We start from the raw sequence: 24,031 nt of genomic DNA, 5'->3' as shown, positions 1-24,031 counted from the left end.
CAGTGAGGAGGCAGCCGTCTGCAAGCCAGGGAGAGAGGACTCAGGAGAAAACAGCCCTGATGACACCTTGATCTTGGACTTCCCAGTCTCCAGAACAGTGAGAAAATAAATGTCTGTTGTTTGTAAGCTGCCCACCTAAGGCATTTTTGTTATAGCAGCCTGAGTGGACTAAGACAGTGCTGCTTTGTTATGGAAGGCCTAGCAAATTAAGACACTGTGATAATTAGCCCCATTGTTAAATTGCTCAAGCAGCCTTGGAAGTGTGCTGAGTGCATCCTCCTGGGGCCCTACCCCATACACCTGATGTTACCAATGGTGCTGTTACTTGTCCCTTTATCAACCCCAAGGTACCTATCATCACATTTTCATCTACGTTTCTAAATATGCCAACATTTATGCCATGAATGCCTTTTGCTGAAATACTATAGAACTCACTTTCACAATAAGGTTCCTACACTGACAGTTCCCCCCTCCCTCCCTCCCTTCGACTTTGTATTGATTTTTAGACAGAGAGGAGGGAGAGAGAGAGAAACATCAATGTGAGAGCCAAACATCGATCGGCAGCCTCCTCCACACCTCCTACTGGGAATCAAGCCCAAAACCCTTCAGTGCATGGGACAAAATCCAATCAACTGAGCCACACCAGCCAGGGCCACCGACAGTTTCTATAGAGGAGCCAAGTAACATCAGTGCTCCAAGGTGTGGAGCATCTTGTCATTTTTATAAAAATCTTTTCACATTTTTTTAAATCCTCACCCAAGGATATGTTTTTATTGATTTTTAGAGAGAGGGAAAAGGGGGGAGAAAGAAAGAGAGAGAGGGAGGGAGGGAAACATCGTACTCGCCCTGACCGGGGATCCAACCCCCAAACTTTCAATGTACTGGATGAACTACAACCATCTGAGCCCCACAGGCCAGGGCTCTTTGCACATTTTTAAATCAGCTTCAGCTCTGGAGCCTGCATGGATGACCGAAGGCCAGAGTGTCTCTGAAGATGCTGCATGAGAACTTTCCTTGTTGCCTCGGTGGCTGGGAGCCCGGCCAGCCGATGAGGCCAAGCGAGCTGAGCCGGGACTTGCAGAGGGGAGCTGGGTTCTGCACTTAGGGATATCTAGGGAGGAAAAAGATATCATTAGAGTGAGCGTCATTAAAACATCAAAGGAAGCTGTGTAATTAAACTTATTTTAATGATGTAAAACAATTGTATAAAATCATAGGACTGGATGGGATTTATTGAGACTTCCCATTTTCACCACCCCTTATCCCCATGCAATCTTCACCTTGAGCTGCTAATAATAACTTCTTTCGTCTCCAGAGTGCTTCCATAACCATAATTTCATTTGAACCTCAGGGAAATTCTGCAAGGTAGGTAGGGAGGTATTAACACCTCCGTTTTACAAACAAATGAAACTGAGTAACAGGCAGGTTAAGTGCCAGCCCAAGTTCACAGAGTAGAAAGGCGTCAGGGCTGGGTCTGGAGACGTGTGATTCTTAGACCGTATGAGTACCAAGTGCCCATATTTTATACTCCCTACTAATTTGCACATGCACACATTCTTTCTAAAAAGGTAAATGTCACAGGCTGACCTTCCAACCAAAACTCACAGTGAGAAAGAATTTCTCCTTGACATCTGGCCGTGAGCAGGAAAGGGAAGGAGAGAAATAACATGAACTGAGCTGGCAGGGAACTTGTAAGTTCACCCTTATTTTGTCTCCTACTGTGTGCAGAGACATAAGGAGAATTGAGCAGATACACAGATCTGTAGCCTTCCCTGAGCACAACCCCCCTGCCATTACTCCAAATTCAGCTGGCAAGTCTCAGCAGTCAGATCATTTGTTACATCCCTCTAATGCTCTGAGATGTTTGCAACACACAGGGTCTCCATCAATCTGGGGAAAATTAGAAATTGCTTCAGCCAGTGACTGCTGTCTCCTCTCCTCTTCTCCAGAGAACCTGGCCTCTCTTATTCCACAAAGATGCACCACATCGACTGGGCCTGCCTCACGTGCTCTCTTCATTCCTTCTCTAAATATAACCTGTCCTTTGAGGCCCACCTTCTGCAAGAAGCTTGAGTGTCTTGACCCTCGGGGGTTTCTGCCTCAGCTGGATTCCTATCAAGGCCTCTGACTTAAGCATTGAACATATATATATGCTCTTGGCACTTAGTATTTGTTTCTGAACGTAATTATTTGTCTTCTGATGAAAACACAGGCTCCCTGAGAGCAAAGCTCGAATCTTCTACCTACTTCACTGAGTCTTTGGCTGCCTGCCTACAGTACATAGATCCATACATGGTTACTGATTTTTCTGGGGTTAAACATAGCAAGTCATTAGAATTGAAGAGGAAAGGGGAAAGAAATGGGAGAAATAATCTTTCCTGGGGTTCAGTGTTGAGATCAGCCCAGAGTAAGCATTTTCAGTGTAGTTCTAAGATCACTGTAAGGTAAGAGAACAAATAGACGTGCTCCTTTGTGCTATTTTAGTAACAATGAAAGTAGAACAATACCTGCTGCGTGAAGAAAAACCTAGCTCTCTGTGATTCAAGAATGGGCTAGTCACACCTCACCTGTAACAGTTTCTATTTTAATCCTATTACTGTGCAAAACTTATTTATCACTGCACTTGTGGAACCCCTTTTTCCTAAGCCCCCCAGGGAAGTTCACAGGCCCAGGCAGGCTCCTCAAGCTCTCCTTTGGCTCTGTGGCAGGTCCCAGGGACTACCCTCCACCTCCCCTCCTCTTAGTGATGGTCACCGCCTATCCAGATTGTGGGGTTTCTCTTCCCTTCAAGATGGGCGCAGGGAAGATGGTCTCCTTACGTCCACACTTCCCTGCTGTCGCCGAAAGCAAGTTCGTAAACCCTCTTCATTGTAAGTCTTTAATGTTCATCATTACAAGAGAAAAGACAAGAATTAAGGGGAAAACAGGGCACAAATCTGACAGTCCTGGATCTTGGTCTAGAGCATTGGACAATCTAGAAATAACTGGAAACTTTTTTTTTACCAGTGTTGGGTACGGGCCCCTGGTTCCTGGCACAGAGCTCCTAAAACCCGTGTGCATTCCTAAGTGATACAAATCAGTGCTTAAAGAACTTCCTCAGTCTCCCCGTGGTTGTAGTATAGGCCATTTAGAGAGGAACCATGCTGATAAATATCTGAGCTGTTTCCAATCTTTTGCTCTGACCAACAATGCTGGTATAAACAATCTTCCCATATGCGGAGGTCTGTCTGCTGTAGCCTGTTTCCTGATGGCTGATGGTGACAGCCGAGCAGTCTACCAGCTTTCCTAGTACTGGGGCATCATCACAAAGAGCGTTCCTTTCTCCAACCCATTCCTATGAAGAGGGGAGAACCGGGACATTTAAATATACTTCTCTTATCATTTCAACTTACTGCTATTCTTCTAGAGGTAGTTACACAGTAATGTCTCTACATGTTGTTATGTCTTTAAATGGAAGGACACAGGAGAATAGAAATGTAAGGCCATGCTTTATACCCAAGAATTCTCCAGGGTTCTGTTCTTGGCCCACTTCCTGGGCAGTCAGTGCCTAAATCTTCAATTGCTGGATATCTCTCTCTCATCCTGCACTCCTTCCTGAGGTCTTGGTTCATATGGTTAGCTCTCTTTTGACTCTGTTACCTCACACCTAGCATGTCCTGTTGTGTTTGTAGTCTCAGTAGTGGTGGCAGGAACATTAATACAATTGCTTAACGCAGACACCTAGGAGTTACATCCCCCCCACCCCCACCCCGCCGCCTGTAAGCATCTGGAGGGCAGAGACAATCTTGATAAGGTTGTACTCCTAGTGCCCAATCCATTGCTTGTAAACTACTTGTTGGATCAATGAGCAAACATACTAATGATTCCTCCTTTTTTCCATTTCAGAGCAATGGCTGAAACTACCGTGCAGGTGGACTTTGAAGCAGGGATAGAAAATTCCTGCCTTCAGGCTGGGTATCATTTTATTGTGATAATGGTGAGAGGCTGCTGACACTGACTGACCCAGGAAAGAGGAGGCTAGGGTCCAGGAAGGGCTATCAACAGGGCACGACTTGTAGGTGCCAGCTTCTAAGATACCTGTGTCTGTTACTCCCCAACTGGATTTTTTGTTATTGTTTTCCATTCATGTTATTTGCAGAAATTTGCAAATGATCATTGATACAAACAACACCATTGGATAAACCCATGAATAACTTAAGATCATAGATTAGGTAAAGGAGCATGTGGACATGAAAAAACATAAATACAGTATCAATGATGACAGTCCCTGCAACACGCCCCTTGTGCTTCTAGAAACACTGCCACCATCACCAGTAATAACTGCAAGTATCTGACTGCTGGGCATGGTACAGAGTCATATATTCATTCTTTCATTTCATCTTCCAAGTCTATGATATGATAAAGGAAGGGAAAGAAGGTGACAATCTTCACTTTGCAGGAGACTCCACCCAGGTCCCCCTTTTAAAAAAATCTACCCTCGACACTTTATTATGACTCTCAGTTCACGGGTGATGTGGTAAAAACTGTATATAAATATGGATTATTGGGTTTGCAAATCATAAAAGTTTGCAAATCATAAAAGTTTGTTTTGTTTTAGTCATAGGAACACAGCTTCAACTCACCCCTGTAAACTGCCTAAGCTTAGGCGGGGGTCTGCGTAATAAGGGCCACTGGTGGGGATATAGGCTCAGAGTACAGAGGAGATACCTGGGGAGGGCCCACTCGGGGGGTTTCCTTCTGAGAGGACAGTCTAAGAGGGGTGCCTACTCATCCTGCTTTCAGTAGAGTGGATGCTTAATCCCCAGAATGAAGCTGCTTCATGGACTTTCCCATCGGGGGATTCTGTGAGGAGGTTCCCTACCATCCTCCGCCTGCCTGGTAGCCCACCCAGTCACCCTTCCAGGGGGTCCCCTGCGTGAGTCAGTGCCTATGGGGGGGTGCTCCCCTTTCCCTTAGTTCACTCTGCTTCTGTGAGAAATAGAGGAAAGGTGTTAGGGAGAAATGATCAACACAGTTTTAAAGAAGCCTCAGGCCTTTGTTGTTGGTTTCTCATTTAAGTAACCTTGCGGTAAAACTGTCAGCTGTGGGGGAAGGCTAAGCAACTCTAGGCAGGGTTCAGAAACTCAAATCCAAGACTATGTGATGGACCATCAAGTAGCAGTGCGTTGCAACCAGAAAGCTCAAATGGTTGTTTATTAGTAGTGATTGTGAACTCATATTTCAAAACATCCATGTCTCAAAAAATTGCTTTCTACTATAGTTTGTGGTGAAATACTATATTACTAAATGTTATATATACACACACATATTCTACATACATACATGTACATTTTAAACCCCAGCAGTAACAGTGATTAAAATATGTCATAAATAATATGTATATAACAGATAATACGGCATAACTCATAAACAAAGGTCTCTTCTGGTAGATCCTGAAGAGAAGCCAATTTGTGTCAAATATTTGGTGTTTAACTCTTAAATAAAAACAAGTAGCCATTTGGCCCCAGTCTAAATATTCAGTGAAAAGAGAAGCAGGTACCATCACCCCTGTTGGAGACGCCAGGGTAATTTATTATCCTAACATGATAAAAAAGAGGCAACAAGACAGAACAAGCAAACTGGGCCCTTACAGACAGAGAAGAAACGCAGAGACTCTAAGTGGGGTGCTTCCCGAGAGTTCCTTTTGCCCCTGGGATTCTTAGCAGTTAGGCCTTTTCTTCTCTGAGGAACCAAAAATTAAGAACAAGCACTGTAGCTAGTAAGCAGTGGGTGCACAGGACAGAATTCATGGCACTGAGTCCAGCACCCACTCACTGTTGGCTGTAGATGACGTAGAAATGCAGGAACACACACACACACACACACACACACACACACACACACACACACACACACACACACCCACCCCCCCCCCCCCCCCCCCCCCCCCCCCCCGGCACAGGACAGTACAGAGGCCAGGCAGGAAAAGACAACATCTGGCTTACATTTCACACAGCTATGGATGCAACCGTATTTTACATAGTGGAAACTATGAGAGAGAGAAAAGACAAAGGGAAAAGATCAAGAAAACTGGGGAGCCCGGCCGGGCGTGGCTCAGTGGTTGAGCGGCGACCTAGGATCCAGGCGATCTGGGTTCGATTCCCTGTCAGGGCACACGCCCGGGTTGCGGGCTCGATCAGTGACTCTCTCATCATTGATGTTTCTATCTCTCTATCCCCCTCCTTTCCTCTCTCTGAAATCAATAAAGATATATTTAAAAAAAAGAAAAGAAAGAAAACTGGGGAGAAGTAAAGGCAAAAGCAAGAAAGAGCAGCTGATTCCGCAGGCTGGAGCCGCCTCCCGGCTGCCCTCTCAGTTGTCACCATCAGCCAGCTCTCACCTTTCCTGGTGTCGCAGCCTGTTGACCCGGTGTCATTCTCACTGTTGAGACTGCTGCTTTTTCCGCTACTGGCTACTATTTCCTGAACGCTTACTTTGAGCTGGGCACTGTGCTAAATGCCTCCCTCCCAACCCTGTGCGGTTAGTGTTGTTACTGATGCCGTTTCACAGATGGAAAACAGAGTTAATAACTTGGCCAAACTCACAGAGCAACTAAAATTGTGGTACTGGGCAATGAACCTAAGCTGTTTAAGTCCCAAACCTGTGCTCTTGGTCATCAAAGTGCAAAATAAGATGGTATGTCCAGAAGAACACAAAAATGTATTGTACTTAATATATACCTGGCATTTAGTTCTGACGACAATCATTATTCCCATTTAACAGATGAAGAAACAGAGGCTCAGAGAGGTTAAGTAACTTATCTAAAGTCGAACAGGTTAGTAAAAGAACCCAGGTCCCTCTGACTGCAAAGCCCATCTTCTTTCTTAATCTTCCTTCCCAATGGATTTCTCAAGAACTCCTCTGATTGAACTGAATAATTAAAAACCTCTCCTACAGATATTTTTAGTTCTGCACATCCAAAACAAACAAATATGATAAAACAAACACCTGGGGAGTTCACCGGAAATGGAAGTCTATTAAAGATTGCCTGCAAGGAAACCACTGCATCGTTTGTTTTGTAAATTCTTCTGTTTCAATTAATTATATCTTCTAAGGCTCAAAGAAAAAGATGAGCGAGAGGAGCCTGTTTATACTGCTTTATAAGTAAGAGTCATGGAATAATGGATCCACCTGATTATTCTGTGTAAAGTCGCCTCAGTCATAGCTGTGTCCCTCAGGTATCAGGAGAGAGGTGAGTGAATGTGGTAGGAAGCTGTGGGGTACATAGATCAGCTGTTGCCTGGAATGAACCTGAAGGATGCTGGAATCCGACTCTCATTTTATACACAGGAAAATGAAAACAGGAACCAGGAATCACCTTTGAGTATATTCCTTTCCCTCCTCTTTTGACCCAGAGAGGGGGGAAAAAAAGTGAGAAAGCTTAAAGAAGCATTTTAAATAATCAGAATCAAGTGATCCTGGAAAGAGGTGAAGAAGGTAAGTGCAGAGGCTGGAACTGGCAGGGCACAGGAAAAGATAAGGTCTTATCTAAAGCAATTAGAGTAAGCAGGCAATTAAAGGCTTTTGTTACTTGTCTTACAGTGAGTGCTCTGAAGCAGCAATCTCTGGAAATCCGTGCCCAAATCAGAACCTCGAAGTGAAGACGTCTTAACCTCCAAGCAAAGCTCAGTGAGAGACAAAAGGTATTTGTTTTTATACTTAACTTGGTAGGAAAAAGAAAAAAAAGGAACAGGAAACGAGATGTCAGCTGGGGTCCTCTGACTCCCATGTCAGGGCCTGGGAAGTCCAAAACCCTCAGCACACTGCCCCCCCCGCCCCCCCCGGGGGGGTTTTGTGAACTGTCCCAAAGGGGCTTTTGTTTTCGTGGCCTTCTAGACTTCTGAGGTCTTGCTTCTGTGTGTAAATTGAATAGAATTTACTATAGAGACGGAAGGCAGGGTTTACTCCCCAGCAACAGCAAGTGAATTTGATGGGAACTGGTGGCATTGCTATCTAACACCTTCCCACTCTCTCTCCTACCTCATCTCAGCCTCTCACCGTCAGGGGGCTTCTCTCTCCTCTTTCCTTCCCTGTCCATCTGCTCCCCCTCCCTTTCCCTCGCAGGAGCCAAACCCGACAAACCTCCCTAATCTCCAGCAGAGCAGGTTTCCCCTCCTCAAGGTGTCATCTCACTTTACTTGCTCATCAACAGCTCTCCCCCAAGGAGACACTCCTCCTCACCCCTCCCAAAGAGGAATTGTGGGGCCAGCTGTTAGGATTTTTTTTTTGAAGTTTTTTTTTTCACACCTTTACATGAGATGGGAAGATCTCTGGAGTTTAATTAAAATGATAGAGCTGAGACTAGACCTGGTAAACTGGCTCTACTGTGGTGTTTATATTTTTAAATTCCTTTGCTCTATATGGTATTTTATAATAATGAATATTTGGGCACTTCTTGATATGTATAGAATTTTAATAAACAATGTTCAAAATTGTAAAGCATTAGTGAGAAGATCTAGGCTTTATTCCTATCTTCCATCAATGATTCACACCAAAAGGTGGTTCAATGGAGCCGCTGCAACGAGGCAGCACTAGAACTGAACGCCTGCGAGGAAATCAGGTATCCTTTTAAGGGGTGGGATCTCAAAACTCAAACCTATGAAATAATAGAAAACATTATAAGCTCACAGCAATACTTGTCGATTTGAAGCTGTTTCCCTCAGAATGTTTCTCTTTTTAGACAGAACTCTAATATTGGAAGGCTCTAAGTCCTGAGAGGGGAAAAGTGAAGATGGTCCCGGTGGCCTAATAGCCACAGTCCTGGAGAGATGGCCTAAGGAATATTCTTTGTACTTTTACACTTCTGTGCTTTTTTTTCTCTTCCACCCTTTACATTCACAAAGCTTTAACTTCTCCAATATCACGTGCCCCCTTTTCTATTTATGGGGTGAGGTAGGGCAAGAAATACTCAGGCTTTCAGGTCTCAGGAACCTCTTGGGCAGACTTTGGGGGTCTGTCCCTCTCGTCTTTGCCTTTTAATGTGTTCTCCTAAGTTCTGCCTGTTCTCTAGTTTCTCTAGTCCCTCCTGAAATCCTCCTCAATACACCTGTCTAAATGCTATGAGAACCTTCTATCAAATGAATATGTAAATGTTGCCGTTGTAATGACATCTTGGCTGTAGAGTCCACCAAACTCTACAGCTGCAGTTGTCGGAGTTTTATTTACTCCCTACTCTCCTTGGTCCCCTACTTGAGTTTCAATATCCATTTCTTCTTCAGGCCCCACATCCAGAGTTTCTTCATTTTCTCAAGCATCTTGCACCACTTAGGAGGTTGCTTGTTTCCTAGGAGGTATGGGGCCTGCGGTGAGGACAAACTGCCACCTCGTGGAGAGGGGGCCTTGGCCACACTCACCCTGTGGCCCAAACAGCCAGTTATCACGGGAATCAGCATCCAGTCAAAGGTCCTCGCATACTTTTGGAGGGTTTAATTATGCCTATGTTTCTTAGCAAAACTACTAAACATAAATAGTGATTGTAATTAGTATATTTACATAAACAATACAAGTAGATCAATACAGTCACGCACTTCATTTATTAATAGCTTAATTGTTCTTTATCATTGTTTAATTTGTTCTGGTTTCCCTTTGGGCTTTAATTAGCAGTACAACTTGTAAAGTTTTTAATTTATAACAAATATTTTAACTTAAGCAAGCTCTGCTAGTATGTGACAGATGGTTAACGTCAAAAGCCCAAGGAGAAGGCTTCTGTTTAGCCTTTGGTTTTTGTTGTTATTGTTTTGCTTCTTAAGCCAGAGGAACGTTTGACTGTGCTGATAATTCATAAGCATATATCACCGTCAACTTCTATCGTCCTTCAGTCCCCTGATCTCCCCCAGATTTCTCTCCTACTCCTGGCTTCAGAGGGGCTAGGAAACCAGACAGAAGCATGCCTGAATGGCCTGTGTGATAAGCCTCATAAAGTTATTTTTCTCAATTAATGGTTTTCACTGACAATTTTACTGCTCTGCTTTAAGCATTCCCATTCCCTTGGGCATTTGTACATCTGCCTGTGATAAGCCTCATCCGGCCCAACAAAATTGGTCTCTCAGAATACAAACTGCCCTATTTTAAAAAGCTCATCTCTCTCTCTTTTTGAAACTAATAACACTTGAACATAAATTTAAACAGAAAGTAATAGGGCCTTAAAGCAGAACCATCAAAGTGATTTACTCGTGAGTACATACGCATTCTCCTCCCAGTCGACATCCATTTGATGTTCATTTTCCTTGCCTGTGTATCCTCAGCTTTTTTTCTAAATCTTTACTAATAATACGAACTTTTTATTCCACTCTTATTCCCTTCTACTTTGCACTAAAGACTCATATGTACTCAAAAGGATCCATTGGGGCCACAGAACCACAGTTTGGAAAACTTGGCTATGAAATGATAATGCTCCCTCGACACAATTACTGACTTTATTAGGTCGTCAATTAGCTATTTTTTTCATTAGGGAAAGAAAAGTTCTGAATTCACTTTTTCTGAAGTCACTTGAAATGCGCTGTTTTGATCATACTCCGCTGGTAGCAGAAAAGACATGGAAAGCGCACCTTTTTCTTAGGTCAGTGGAACCTTCACTCTATAGAGAAGTAATTTCTGTAGAGAGGTTTCTATAGCTCCTTCTATCCCACCCCCAAAAGGACTCGTAGCAGAATTAAAACCAAGTGATAACAATGTTCCCTTTCTATTGTATAGGTCTCAAAGCAGAAGCATACACATCAGTTCATCTAATCATTTCTTTTTTACATAGGTGAGAAAACGGGGGTCTCAGAGAGATTAAATAAAGGGCAAATCCAAGGTTACACAGCTTGTCAGTTAGTTTCAGAGAGCAGGATTTAAACCACCGCTTGATGATTCTGATTGAAAAAACAAATTAAGTTTCACAAATAGGATTAGAGGCCCAGCGATTTTCATTAACGTTATGATGGGGAATCTTGAAAGCAATACTCACCAGTGACTGTGCTTTTCTGAGCTTAGATCTGCCCTGCAATTTATTTCTCTTATCATGTGACTGTCGGCTGGGATCTGGGGTCATTTCTTGTCTTTTCTTTCTTCTGTAAGTTGGAAAGCATTGGAGAAATGACAAATAATCCTTTTAAAACTTTGTCCATTTGATTGTTCCTGTGATTTAAAAGATTATCTTCACTAAACTGGAAACAAGCCAAATGTCTATCAATAGAGAACTGGTTGAATAAACTCTACACCCACACAATGAAGTGTTATAAACTGTAAAAAGGAAGGCAGAATATTTCTAAATACAACTGTGGAGTGGTCTCCAGCATATATTGTTACACAAGAAAAGGAAAAGTGGATAAAGTGGTATGTACTGTATACTACTACTTATTTCAAAAAAGGGTGTGTGTGTGTATTTGTTAATTTTTTTCAAATGGAAGGATTACACCATAATGTTTTAAAAAATGGTTACCCATAAGTAGAATTCCCGTGTGACCCGATCAGGCACAAGGAACCGTATGGAAGGGTAGGAGCAGAAGCTAGACTTCTCCACACGTACTTTGTTTTGTTTATTTGACTTTGGAACCATCTCAGCCTTTCTCAAAATTGTAAAATAAAATGAAGGATGAAAATCTCTAAAATTTGAAAACAAAATGAAACGAATGATCTTGTCTATTGAGTTGGTGGCATTAGCACATGGAAGACTTACTTCCTGGGGCTTTAACACAGTAATCTGTCTGAATATTTTTAGTAGAATATATCCTAAGGACAAAAACATAGGCAAAAGAATCTTAAATTGTTTTCAGTAATCCTATTGTTTGTATTAATATTTGTTTTCTAAAACTATTATATATATTAGGATAAAGTAGGGATGAGCAAACCATAGCCCAGAGGCCAACTGCAGCCTGATGCCTATTTTTGTAAATAAAGTCTTATTGGAACATAGTCATGCTAATTTTTTGCCTATTGTCTATGGCTGTTTTCAGGCTACAATGGCAGAGTTGAGCAGTTGTGACATATGTTCTTCAAAGCCTAACATATTTGCTGTCTGGCCCTTTCCAGAAAAAGTTCACCTAAAGTAATGGATCTAGGCAATGATCATCAATGGCCACTAAAATCACAAAAAAAGAGAGACGAGAAATTATGTTCCTCATGATGGGAATACATGATCAATATCTACTCAAGCCTCTAGATCTTACCACCAGTATTGACAAATACAGGAGACAGAGGAACATGTGGTGTTGGGAGTACAATAGCAAAATTCAGAAAGTGAGAAGCTCTGTAGGATAAATGACTGATTTCTATCACAAACAAATTACAAGAGAAAGAAAGAAAGAAGGAAGAAGAAAAGAAGAGGGGATTAAAAAAAAAACACCTAAGTGACACATGGACCAAATGTAATATGGAGACTTTATTTGAAACCTGACTAAACACACTAACTGCTTAAAAATATGCACCCCCTATGTTCATAGCTAAGATCTGGAAACAGCCCAAGTGCCCATCAGTAGATAAATGCATAAAAAAACCTGTGGTACATTTACACAATGGAATACTATGCAGCTGTAAAAACGAAGGATCTCTTACCCTTTGAGACAGCATGGAGGGACCTGGAGGATATTATGCTAAGTGAAAAAAGCCAATTAGTGCCCGGCCGGGCATGGCTCAGCAGTTGAGTGTTGACCTAGGATCCAGGCGATCGGGGTTCAATTCCCTGTCAGGGCACATGCCCGGGTTGCGGGCTCAATCCCCAGTTGGGGGCGTGCAGGAGGCAGCCGATCAATGACTCTCATCATTGATGTTTCTCTCTCTCTCTCTCTCTCCCTCTCCCTTCCTCTCTCTGAAATCAATAAAGCTACATTAAAAAAAAAGAAAGAAAAAAGCCAATTAGAGAAAGACAAGTATCACATGATCTCACTCATATGTGGAATCTAATGAACAAAATAAACTGATGAACAAAATAGAACCAGAGACACGGGAGCATGGGACAGGTTGACGAATCTCAGAGGGAAGGGGGGGGGGGCAAATAACTTATATGCAAATATGCATAACCCAAGGACACAGACAATAGTGCTGTAGGCCTGGGGAGGGGGACAGGTGTGGGGTGGAAGGGGGGATATATGTAATACTTTGAACAATAAAAAAATTTTTTAAAAAAAGAATCGTGATGCCAACTGAACGATAAAAAATATCACTTATGAGACATTCAAGGAATAACTGACTTGATATTTAATTGATTCTATTAAGAAATCATTCATTGATTTAGATGTGATATGGTATCAAGTTATGGTTTTTAGGCAGAGTATTTTTTAAGGATATGAATTGAAACATGTATGAATGGAAAAATATGACATTTGGATTTGTCTCAAAAATAACCCAGGAAGGGCAGAGTGGGTGAAGAATAAATGAAACCAGATTGGTCACAAGTTGAAACCTGTTAATGGCTCCAGAGTGTACACACTGCTACTATCCTACGCTGCCTTGATGTTCGTCTGTTGAAATATGTTTTCATTCATTTTTACAGTCACCTAGTGCTCCACTGTGTGAATGAGCCATACATAATTTATTCAACAGTCTCCTATGTATGAGCATTTAAGTTATTTCCAATATTTTAAAATGATAAACTATGCTGCAAAAATATTCTTGTGCAGATATGGTATTTTCCAGGTTGATTCCTAGAAGTGGGATTGCTGGGTCAAAATGTAAATACATATGTATTTTTGCTAGATATTGTCAAATTTCCCTCCATAAAGTCTGCGCCAATTTCTATTCCCACCAGCAATGAGTAAATTCTATCAGCGTTTGCTCACAGCCTCACCAACAGAACACAGTAAAAAACTTTAATACTAAAAAAATACTAAAAGACACTGTAATGTTAAATCATTACAGCTATAAAATAAAATAAATCCCAATGAACAGGGTGAATTTACCAATTACAGTTCATTTACTTTTCTATTACTTTTTACTTCTAAGTATGGAAGAGCACTCGTATATTCACAGTAAGTTCTATTTTCATCTTTTCATATGGAAGCGCCAGCAAGTTGTTTCTAAAAGCAAACAAGTGAAGAAGGACATGGAGCTCTCACCCTTGCCAGGTCTGCTCGAAGGGGTCACAATTGTCCAGGTAATTGAAGCGAATGATATCAGTGGGATGCTTGTCAGAGGACCGCCAGGGTGGGAGTTCTTTCTCCCCTGGGTGATTCTTCTTTCTCAAAAAGGAAGATCGGAAAGCTGAGGAAGGTGACTGCTTTTCCTCTGGAGAGCTGCCAGTCACTGGTTGAACATCAGCAATCACAAATCCATCTTTAGGAGGAGTCTAGAAGGAGAAAATTAGTTATTTCTGTTCTTAAAACAAAGAATATCATGATCATCGTCATACCCACGATGGCAGTGACAATGGTGACAATGATTACAGCAGCCATCGACCCAGGAGTCCTTGCTCTGTGTCAGGCACTGTCTTGGGAAGTTTTCATGCATTATTTTATTTAACCTTCATAATAACTCTAAAAGGTAATCATTATTACTCCCATTTTATTTTTATTATTTTTTAAAATATATCTTTATTGATTTCAGAGAGAGGGAAGGAGAGGGAGAGAGAGATAGAAACATCAATGATGAGAGAGTCATTGATCGAGCCCGCAACCTGGGCATGTGCCCTGACCCGGAATCGAACCCCGATCACCTGGATCCTAGGCCGACGCTTAACCGCTGAGCCACGCCCGGCCGGGCTATTACTCCCATTTTAAAGAAGAGGAAACTGAAGATAGGATAAACCAATTAATTGTCCGGCTACTATATAAGTATTAAGACACAGGGTCAGAATTTGAATCCAGGACTGTCTTGACTCAAGTTCACGCACTGAAGCTGTCTATCGGCTACTGTCACCTCCTCTCCCGCATCAGTGTATAGTTTTTCCACAACTGTAATTAATTTATCCATTAAAATGTATACATTCAAAAAAAGTACTCCAGCCCTAATTACCTATAACCCATATAGACAATTTCAAGTTATATAGGGGTGGTCTATAGATTTTTATCAATTACCAAAACCTCATCCACTCCCCCCAAATACTTTTGCTTTAATTTCCTAAATTGAAAGTCTATTTTTGTATGTGAAATTCACAAGGTTTTATGGGGGTGTAGCCTAAGGGAAATGGTATTGGTATGTTGAGAAGCCATTAAAGGCTTAATTTCTGTTCTTTAAGAGATTAGGAAAGCTTTGCTTGGTGAATTGGTTTGTTTGAATTGCTTGTGAAAATTAAGAAATTCCCCAGTGCCTCCAAGCAGAATCAGTTAGTTTCTTATTCTTGTTTCAACTGCTCTTTGTATATATTTCTATTACAGGAGAGCACTTAGTACTCATTTATTTGTCTGTGTCCTAGGTCACTAGACTAGGCTCCTTGGAAGCATGGTTGGGATCACTGTACTCACAGCACCCAGAACATAACAGTTTTTAAAAAATATTTGTTCATTTAATGAATGATTATAGTCTGGTAGATTAAGAAGAGATTTTATATTTATATAACTGATAGCTCATTATTGGTTTACTAAGTAGTTTGTGCAGGTCTCATTTTGAATAAACATTTATTCCATTTCTCTGAGCTTATAACTGCATAAAATGTCTGCTTTGGCTAAAGGAAGTCTAGTTTAATACTACTGGGAATAAATAATACATGATAATAAAAATCAATTTCAGGGGAAAACATCAGGCATAAGTGATAGTGATTACATATAAGTAAACATCATTAATTCTGAAAAATACAAAATGCTTGACACTTTAACATAATGGGTAATAATGAAAACTGTGATGGCTCTTCTGTGTTAAGTAAACAAAATTTTTGTTCACTTAGTCTTTTTGAGAACTTTTAAAATCATGAATGTATGCTGATTTTTTTTGTTAAATACTTGTTTGCCTCTACTGAAATGATCACAAATCTTTTTTCTTTTATTCTGTGAATTACATTGATTGATTTTTTTTTTTTAATGTTTTACAGATTTGTGTGTCATCCTTGTGCGGGGGCCATGCTAATCTTCTCTGTATCGTTCCTATTTTAGTGTGTGTGCTGCCAAAGCGAGTATGATTGACTTTGAACATTGTGCCAACCTTACTCTCCTTGGATACATCCCATTTGGTCATCGTGTATTATACATTTCTGGATTTAATTTGCTAATATTTTAAAAAGATGTTTATGTCTGTGTTCATGAGGGATATGGTCTGTGGTCTTGTTTTGTTTTCTTGTAAAATCTCTATCTGGTTTTAGTATAAAGGTAATGAGTTCAGAAGTGTTCTCTTTTCCTCTATTTTCTGAAACAGTTTATGTAGAATTAGTATCTCTTCCTTAATGTGTGATAGAGTCTACCAATGAAGCTATTTGGGTCTGTAAGTTTTGTGGAATTTTTAAATTAAGAATTCAATTTTTAAATTGAAAAAGATTTGTTCATGTTTTCTACTTCTTATTGAGACTGTTTTGGTAATTTGTGGTTTCCAAGGATTGTCCATTTCATCTAGGTTGTTGAATTTAGGGACACAGAATTGTTCTTAATATTCTCTCATTAACTTTCTAATGTCTGCAGAATCTGTAGTGATGCCTCCCTCTTTCACCCCTGCTCCTAGTAATTTATGTGTTCTTTCTTTTTTCCCTTGATCAGTGTAGCTAGAAATGTATCAATTTTATGTTTTCAAAGCAGCAGCTCTGTTTTCATTGATTTTCTCTATTATTTATCTACTTTCCGTTTCATTGATCTCAGCTCTTTATTATTTCTTCCTTCTATCTACTTTGGGTTTAACTTACTCTTCTTTTTCTAGATGAAGCCTTTTTGAAATTATGTTTCTTAGAGCAGATAGTGTAGCCTTACAGACAGTTATAAAGATAATTCTAGTCCAGTCCTCTCATTTTAAGGTTGGAGTAACTAATATTAACCACTACCATCTACTTTTAAAATGTTTTGATGCCAGGTACAAAGTATTGGGGGGAAGGAGATGGTGACGGTGATTGAGGGAAGATAAATGATACTCTACTCTAGTGACTGACTGCCTGTGTGCACCATCAATGGAACAACCTCACAGGGAATTACGCAAATTATTCAAGTGTAGTGCTGCTGACAGTTGATTTTAAAATCATAGTCAGATGACTTTATTAACATTAGTCAGACGGTTTTATAACCTTAGTCTTTCTGACTAAGAAATAAAAATAGAATTACTAGCTGATTTTATTAACCTCTGTCCTTCTAATTTAGGTTTATTTCTTTAACAGGAAAACTAAAGTTTAATATAACTAAGTATTCCCTACAGAAATTTAACACTAAGCAAAGAGGTGGAAATTTTCTTGCATCAGAACTAGTCATTATTTTAAATATAGTTATGCAGAAATACTTTGTGGAAAAAGAGTTATTGCTGAAGACAAAGTATTGAAGTCAGTTTTATATATAATACTCAAAACCTCTTTCCATTCTACAAGTTGGCTAATCACTTTTCTCTCCTCTGCCCCACAACAGCCCAAGCTGCAGCAACTGAATGCCAGTCCCTGCCCACAAATAAAAATGAGAGTCAAGAAAAGCCTCATGAGAAAAGATGTCATAGCTACGGTAATTTTGAAAATAAGTTTTCCATCACTACAGTTTAAAATAAAATTTTTTAAAGAAATCCTCATGGAGCACACTAATTACTTAAATTAGAAACACTAGTTTTATCATTGCAATTGTGACAATATTAATTATGCATAGTTTATTACTATATTAAATGTAAATGGACTCTACTTTCAGAAAACACAATAAAACTAACCTAAATGGACAGTTTAGGGGTTGACTATTTGTATTTCAAAAGGATTCTTCAATTTTAAAAGGATTCACTGCAGCTTTATCATAGAATATGATACTCCTGTGGTTTTAAAAATCATTTAAAAATTTAATTTACACACAATTTTTCAGGAACTCATTTATTGTACAAAATGGTGCACAACTCTGCATGTGTACAGACCATGCCATAAATAAAAGGCTCATAAAAATTTTCCATAAGTTACCTAATTAACTGTGACTATAAAAATAAATATAAACACTGGTTATAATGCATAGAAAACCACTAGAAAAAATATTCTTGGATTATTTACTTTTTATGATTATATGTAGTGCTTTACATTGGTAGTTTCCAGCTTAGAAAGAACTTTAATATGCCCATTATCCCCTTCTCTAATTACAGATTTACTGGAAAACTTTTCCTCATAAATGATACAAAAATAAACTTCAGCTCACCTAGAAGAATCATAGAAAATTTGAATAAGTAGAAGTTGATGACCCATACACAACAAATACTGCACATTACCCACAGAATCTAGGTGTCAGAATTGTCAGGGGTGTGAGAGGCAGGGATATGAAAATCCAGAACCTGGACAGAGTGAGGAGCCCCACAGTCCTAACCTCCTGAGTGGAACTGTGGTTTGGGAGAGTCAGATGAAGGCTCTCAATGGACACAGATATCTTGACAAGGGCTGTCAGGTTCTCAGAAAAAGACCATTTTGAAGTCATAGTATACTGTGATCATTTAGTCTTAGTTCTTGAATTCCTAGATAGCTGATGCTGGTAAGTTTGTTGCTTTTTGCCCCACATTTACCTTAGGCTTGGTAACATGAAGTTCTTTCACCATTTGAATATAGTGCTTCTTCCATATACCCTGCTCAAAGGGAGTTGGAGAGAAATTGATGTACCAGTTAAACCGTAAACATTTGAGCATCCAGAGCTGATCCAGCTCAGTTAAATTCTTCCAGTGCCAGCTCACCTGGAAAAACGACAATTGGGGGGGACCTACTCAGTTTACATGTCTACTTTCTCTAGGTTTTAAGCTGTCATCCTGGACCCTAAATAACATTTTTGATATTTTCCTCCAATTTACAGCTTAAATAGTTACCTCCAACCTCAAGTGCTTCCTACCCATGCAAAATAATTTTCTTTAAATTCAAATTCAGACTTAGAATCTGAGGCAACATATATTTATTGAGCACCTAATAACCATCCTTATAACGACCTAAGGAAATAAATATAATTATTACTCTCATATTGCAAATGAGGAAACTGAGGCTCAGCTAGACTTTGGAATTTCCTGAAGGTTCCTGAATTTCATGTGGAAGTTATATGAGGGTTATAGAAACTCAGGTCTGCACATGGTATGCATCTGTTTTCCCTCCATTCTTACGATTTAACTAAATATAAATTTTATAAACAGAACACAAATATTGTTACTATATGGTGTGTCCCACATAGATTTTTTTAAAAGATTCCATAGAACACAAAATATTCGTCCTTTACATTCCATTTCCATAGCATTATGGTCAATCTCACACCCCCCACATATAGTAGAGGTGACTCTACTGTATGTAGCAGTATTTACAATAATTTATTCTAGGTTTTTAGTAAGTCTTGCTGGAAACTAGGGTCAAGTTCATATATAAACTTGAGACTAGGCATCTGTGTCTTAGCTATAAGAATTGCAAAGATGACTACTAACCTTCAAACCCAAATTTCATCCTTGGAAAACTGGCTACTTTTTCAAGATTAACTAAGTAATCATTTTAAACACCAAATAAATACATAAATAAATAGACAGACAGAACATTCTATAACGGGTCTTGCTATCCACACATCCATTTCTCTATCACCTCTCTTCCCCCCTCCCTCCGTCCACCACGCATTGAGTTCCTACTATGTTTAGCACTGTTTTACGGGCTGAACATGAGACAGGCAGGAGAGAGGAGGGCACAGTTAGAAGAAATAAGAGGTTCAGGGCTGGAAGAAGGAGAAGGGTTAGAGGACCTGATAGAGCCAGGCAGAAACAGAATTCGCATCCACTTTGTCCAACCCAGAATGAAGCAGCACCAACCTTAATCCCTATATGGTTAATTCACTCAGGAGTCAACGGAGAGGTGAGGTTTTAGAAGGAGGGGGTGGGGAGAAAAATTCCTGAATTGTTATTTTTTTCTTAGGTCGTATTTAGACTGGGGTATTTAAGCTAGGCTCCCCCCCCTCCCCCAAGCCGATAAGGTTTTTGTTTGTTTTTTTCAGGTTGAGGAATGAGAATTGAAAGGTAGATAGGAGCTTTCAAAACTATAAATAACACTCCCCCCCCAATATCTCTTTTTAAATAGCTCAAAGCTCATTGATATAAACAAAAGTTCCTACAGCATCTCATCAACATTATAATGAAGCAAAGTTACACAAAGTGATGTTATTTGAGGACCCGCTACATGTGCTTTTCTTCCCCTTAAGTTGCAGGGTTTCTAGGCTGTCCTTACACAATGCCCTGCACCGCTTCTTTGCCTTTACCTGTGCACAACGACAGAGGCTTCGGGGGTCCAGGAAAGAAAAGATGTATAAGGATAACACCCTTGGAAGCTTCGTAGTAAAATCCAGAGCTTCTGCTGGAAGCTTTTCCTGAAGCTTTCGACAGCAGAACTTTTGCTGTGACAGGGAGCAGCGTTCTAACAGGCCAGTCAGGATTCTTCTCCTTTGAGAGTCTGTCCATTTGTCAAACTGGGGGGGGGGGGGGGAGACAAAAGAAAATAAAAAACTCCACGTTTAATCTGACACCAGGGATTCATTATGAAAAAGAGATAAAAATGACAGAGAAGGTGAGTTTAGTAATTTATTCCTAATGAATAGCATGTATTTCTTTCCCTAATTAGTAAATTGCACATTTTGCCACCTACATGCCCTTTCTCACATTTATATGTGTGAACCTGTGCAAGATCTGAGTGTGCACAGAGTGCACTTGACCTCAGAACGTGCAGTTAATTAGAACAGTAGGTTGGGAGCTGGCGATATTCATGAACTGAGAAAACATATATTTATAACATAATTGTCAAGAGAAGGTGCCTGGGCAGCCCCTCTCCTCCCAAAGAGTTGTGTATTAGCTGGTAAGAGCTAAACTCAAAGACCAGAAACAAACCTTTGCATTCACAGTTGGAAATAAGGTATTACAATGCAAATATCCCTGAGAAGGGGAGCATATTGGGTTGAAGTCCCACTAATGTGTAAATGATTGATGTGATTGGAGAGGAATTAGCAATAAGAGGACCTGGATAAAAAGAATTTCAGGGACAAGAAGTAGATGCCAAAGTAAGCGGGGGCACACCAAACGTCGGTTACTTCACAATTTTCCCCAGAGATAACCCTAAATCAGTCCCAAGATCAGTGACTGATCAAAGATAAGAACTTGTGGGTTGGCTAAAACCCAATAGGAAGGCTCTACGGGAACACCTACCAGCTGAATGAGCCACTTTACCGGAGTCCAAATCTCTCTTTTCTTCTTTTGCCCATTAGAGAAAATAGAGAAGTTTGGGGTTACTTGTATTTTGTATACTATTGCATTTCACATATTTATTACAGCTATTATCAAGTAATCAGAATTTTATAATGAACTTTAGTTATACACTGACTAACTAAAAAGGCATATAAAGCAAAAATGTTGTAGTCAGCTTCATTCTAGCCATACAATGTATTTTTTTAATTAGTAGGAATACTTCTTGATTTAAACTATTCACTATTATAGATATATTCGATGACCCACAAATCTCACTTGTGAGACTATAATTCAAGAGGGGGAAATTCTAAAGTGAATCAAATACCAAAACTTTAACTTACAAATAAATGAATAAAATGTATTCAGGTGTGTTTCCTGATTTGTCCTATCCGTTTCTGTACAGTCCATATCTCCAACTTCTTTCTTTCGGGGTGGATTATTGGAATGAACAGAGAGAAGCCAGAATAGAATGGCTAGCGTCAGGGGAAGAGCCAGGCCCAAGAGGATGCACTGATCTATAAAATGAAGAGCCAAGGGGAGGTCAGAGGAGACAGAAGAGCTCTGGGGTTTGGCTTGTTGGGAGTTTGGGGATTGGCACTGTTGTTGCCTTGATAGCAGTTATAGAGTGTGAGTGAACTGAGGAACAAAGGAAGGAAATCTGAGAAGTATTAAGAGTTTTGAACTGGAAACTGGGATTTTTTTCATTGAGAGACAAAATGAAAATTGGAATTTTTAAATTACTTTCAGACAATGCGATGTGGCTCTGTAGAAACTGAGCTTCATGGGGACACAGGATGATTGCGGTTACAAAACAGTTTCCCTGAGATATTATCATCAATGCAAGAAATCAGAAAATAACCCAAAATGCCTAAAAGTAGGGGATCAGCCAAGCAAACTAATAGATCAATGGGATAAAAGAAAGTGTGGCATTAAGTTGATGGTGCATTTGGGAATGAGACCACTGGGTGTCTTATAATCTTCTGTTATATCTAATACTCATTAGAAATAAATTACTAAATCCCAGTTCCATCACTAACAACCTCTCTCAGCCTCAACTTCCTCATTTATACATTAATAATAATTATATCTACAGTGTAGGGGTATTGTGAGAAGTAAATAAAATAATATATGTATACAATTCCTAATAGAGCGCCTGACTCATTGTAGACGTGGCAGATATTATAATAAACTATCTTAGTGAAGTTAAAAATAATAAGTATGCAAGCTAAATCAATGTAAAAAGAAAACATATGCAAACAATTAAATTAAAAAGCATAAAATTACCATGTTCGTACATAGACAAGGATGGGAAATACATGGAAAGTGGCTGAGGTTTTCTCATCTACTTTCATTGATGCCCATTGAAAGAAAATGGGCTTAAATTGAAGGCGTGATTTAAAATGAATATAAAAGAACATTTGGATTATAAAGTGATGATGAAATCTATATGAGAAAACATGAAAACATTTTTCTTTAGAGGCTAAAAAGACAATTACTTTGGTTTCTCATTTCCCTGATTACAACAGGTCAAAGGTAATTTAAATTTGGCTCCAGTAAGTGTTCTTTGCCTCGAGGGATTTTCCTTTCTAATTGTGTTTGTTTAGGCGAACAGAAAACGAGTTTGCATTCCTTGAACTCCTACCAATTGAAAGTGATGACTCAGAAGGATGCTTAACAGTTGGGGAAAATCCCTTTGGCATTTAAAAGGTACTAGAAATAATTCAAAAAGTAAATAATCCATGGTAGTTAACTGTGCAGCAATTTGGTAATCTCCCACATCTCTTGCACCATCTCTCAAGGAAAAATACCCATAGCATAGTGGCCATCGATCCAATATGTGAGACTGGGGAACAGCTAGGACCATTTTCCTACCCTGGTATCATTTATGGTACCTCATTTCACACTTCACTTTTTACATTACATTATGTTATGTTATGTTAAATCCTATTTATATTTTATAATTACTTTAATGCCTTTTTAAAGGGCTTTCTTAACTCAACAGAACTGTGAAAATCCTATTTGCGTTGTAGTGGGAGTACTAGAAGGATTCTTGCTGCAGTTTCTGGAAGTGAGGACATTTGCTAGAGATGACATCCATTTAGCTCACACTGAATGGCAAGGCAAAGTTCATGGGGCGTGAGGGACTTTGATAAACTCCTCAGATAAAGAGGGAGGCTTGTTATTTTCTGCTTGTTGGTTATATTATCTTAATCCGGTTGAGTTCCTGAGGCCTATTGTCAAAAACTTAATTTCACAATTAAAGTATGAATATATTCTTGTTTTAAAAGTTTCAAATAGGTACGAATATAACCAAACATGAAAATCCTATTTAACCACTCCTCCTTATTAATTTTCACTCACTTCATTCCCCAGAAATAACTACTGTTCACAGTTTGATGTTTGTGCATCTCTATGCATTTACTTACACATATATCCATCATTAGGGAAGCAGTTAGATAAAGTAGAGTATACCCATTCTGTGGAATACTACACAGAAGTTCAAAAATCAAACAAAATATAGCCACAAGTAACCTGATATGTAATGAACTCCAGCGCGTATTGCTTTCTCGCTCATTCATGGTAGGATGGATATGCGATGATCTATTTACTCACTTTACTGCCAATATCATTTAGGTTATTTCTGATACAAAACCAGAACAAAACAAAACAAAAACTCTGCAATATCCTAGAACATGTTTCCTGTGAACATTTCTCTAGTACAGCTAAATGGAAATAGAATTACAGATTCAAAGGATAT

At 39.7% G+C, this 24,031-nt stretch overlaps 1 protein-coding gene across 10 annotated transcripts in view; it reads right to left on the bottom strand.

Moving 5' to 3' along the window:
* Positions 1-745: 745 nt before the first annotated feature.
* Positions 746-24,031, bottom strand: part of FBXO16 (F-box protein 16) — a 38,503-nt gene continuing 15,217 nt past the window's right edge. For 2 of the 10 annotated variants that reach the window (XM_081135564.1, XM_081135568.1), the window contains 6 exons: positions 21,235-21,279; positions 20,298-20,504; positions 18,592-18,756; positions 14,073-14,302; positions 10,988-11,090; positions 747-1,111 (listed from right to left, as the gene is read on the bottom strand). In XM_081135564.1, the coding sequence (XP_080991690.1) occupies positions 935-1,111; positions 10,988-11,090; positions 14,073-14,302; positions 18,592-18,756; positions 20,298-20,504; positions 21,235-21,279 (927 nt within the window). In that variant the 3' untranslated portion in view covers positions 747-934. Of the gene's footprint in view, positions 1,112-1,605; positions 1,632-10,987; positions 11,091-14,072; positions 14,303-18,591; positions 18,757-20,297; positions 20,505-21,234; positions 21,280-24,031 lie in introns of all 10 variants that reach the window. The other 8 variants (XM_081135571.1, XM_081135566.1, XM_081135570.1 and 5 more) reach the window with 8 other exon arrangements.

Source organism: Miniopterus schreibersii (genome assembly GCF_964146895.1).
Source record: "Miniopterus schreibersii genome assembly, chromosome: 4".
In the NCBI taxonomy this organism is placed as follows: Eukaryota; Metazoa; Chordata; class Mammalia; order Chiroptera; family Miniopteridae; genus Miniopterus; species Miniopterus schreibersii.
Note: the sequence above shows the minus strand (reverse complement) of the source record. Positions and strands in the feature narration are given on the sequence as shown.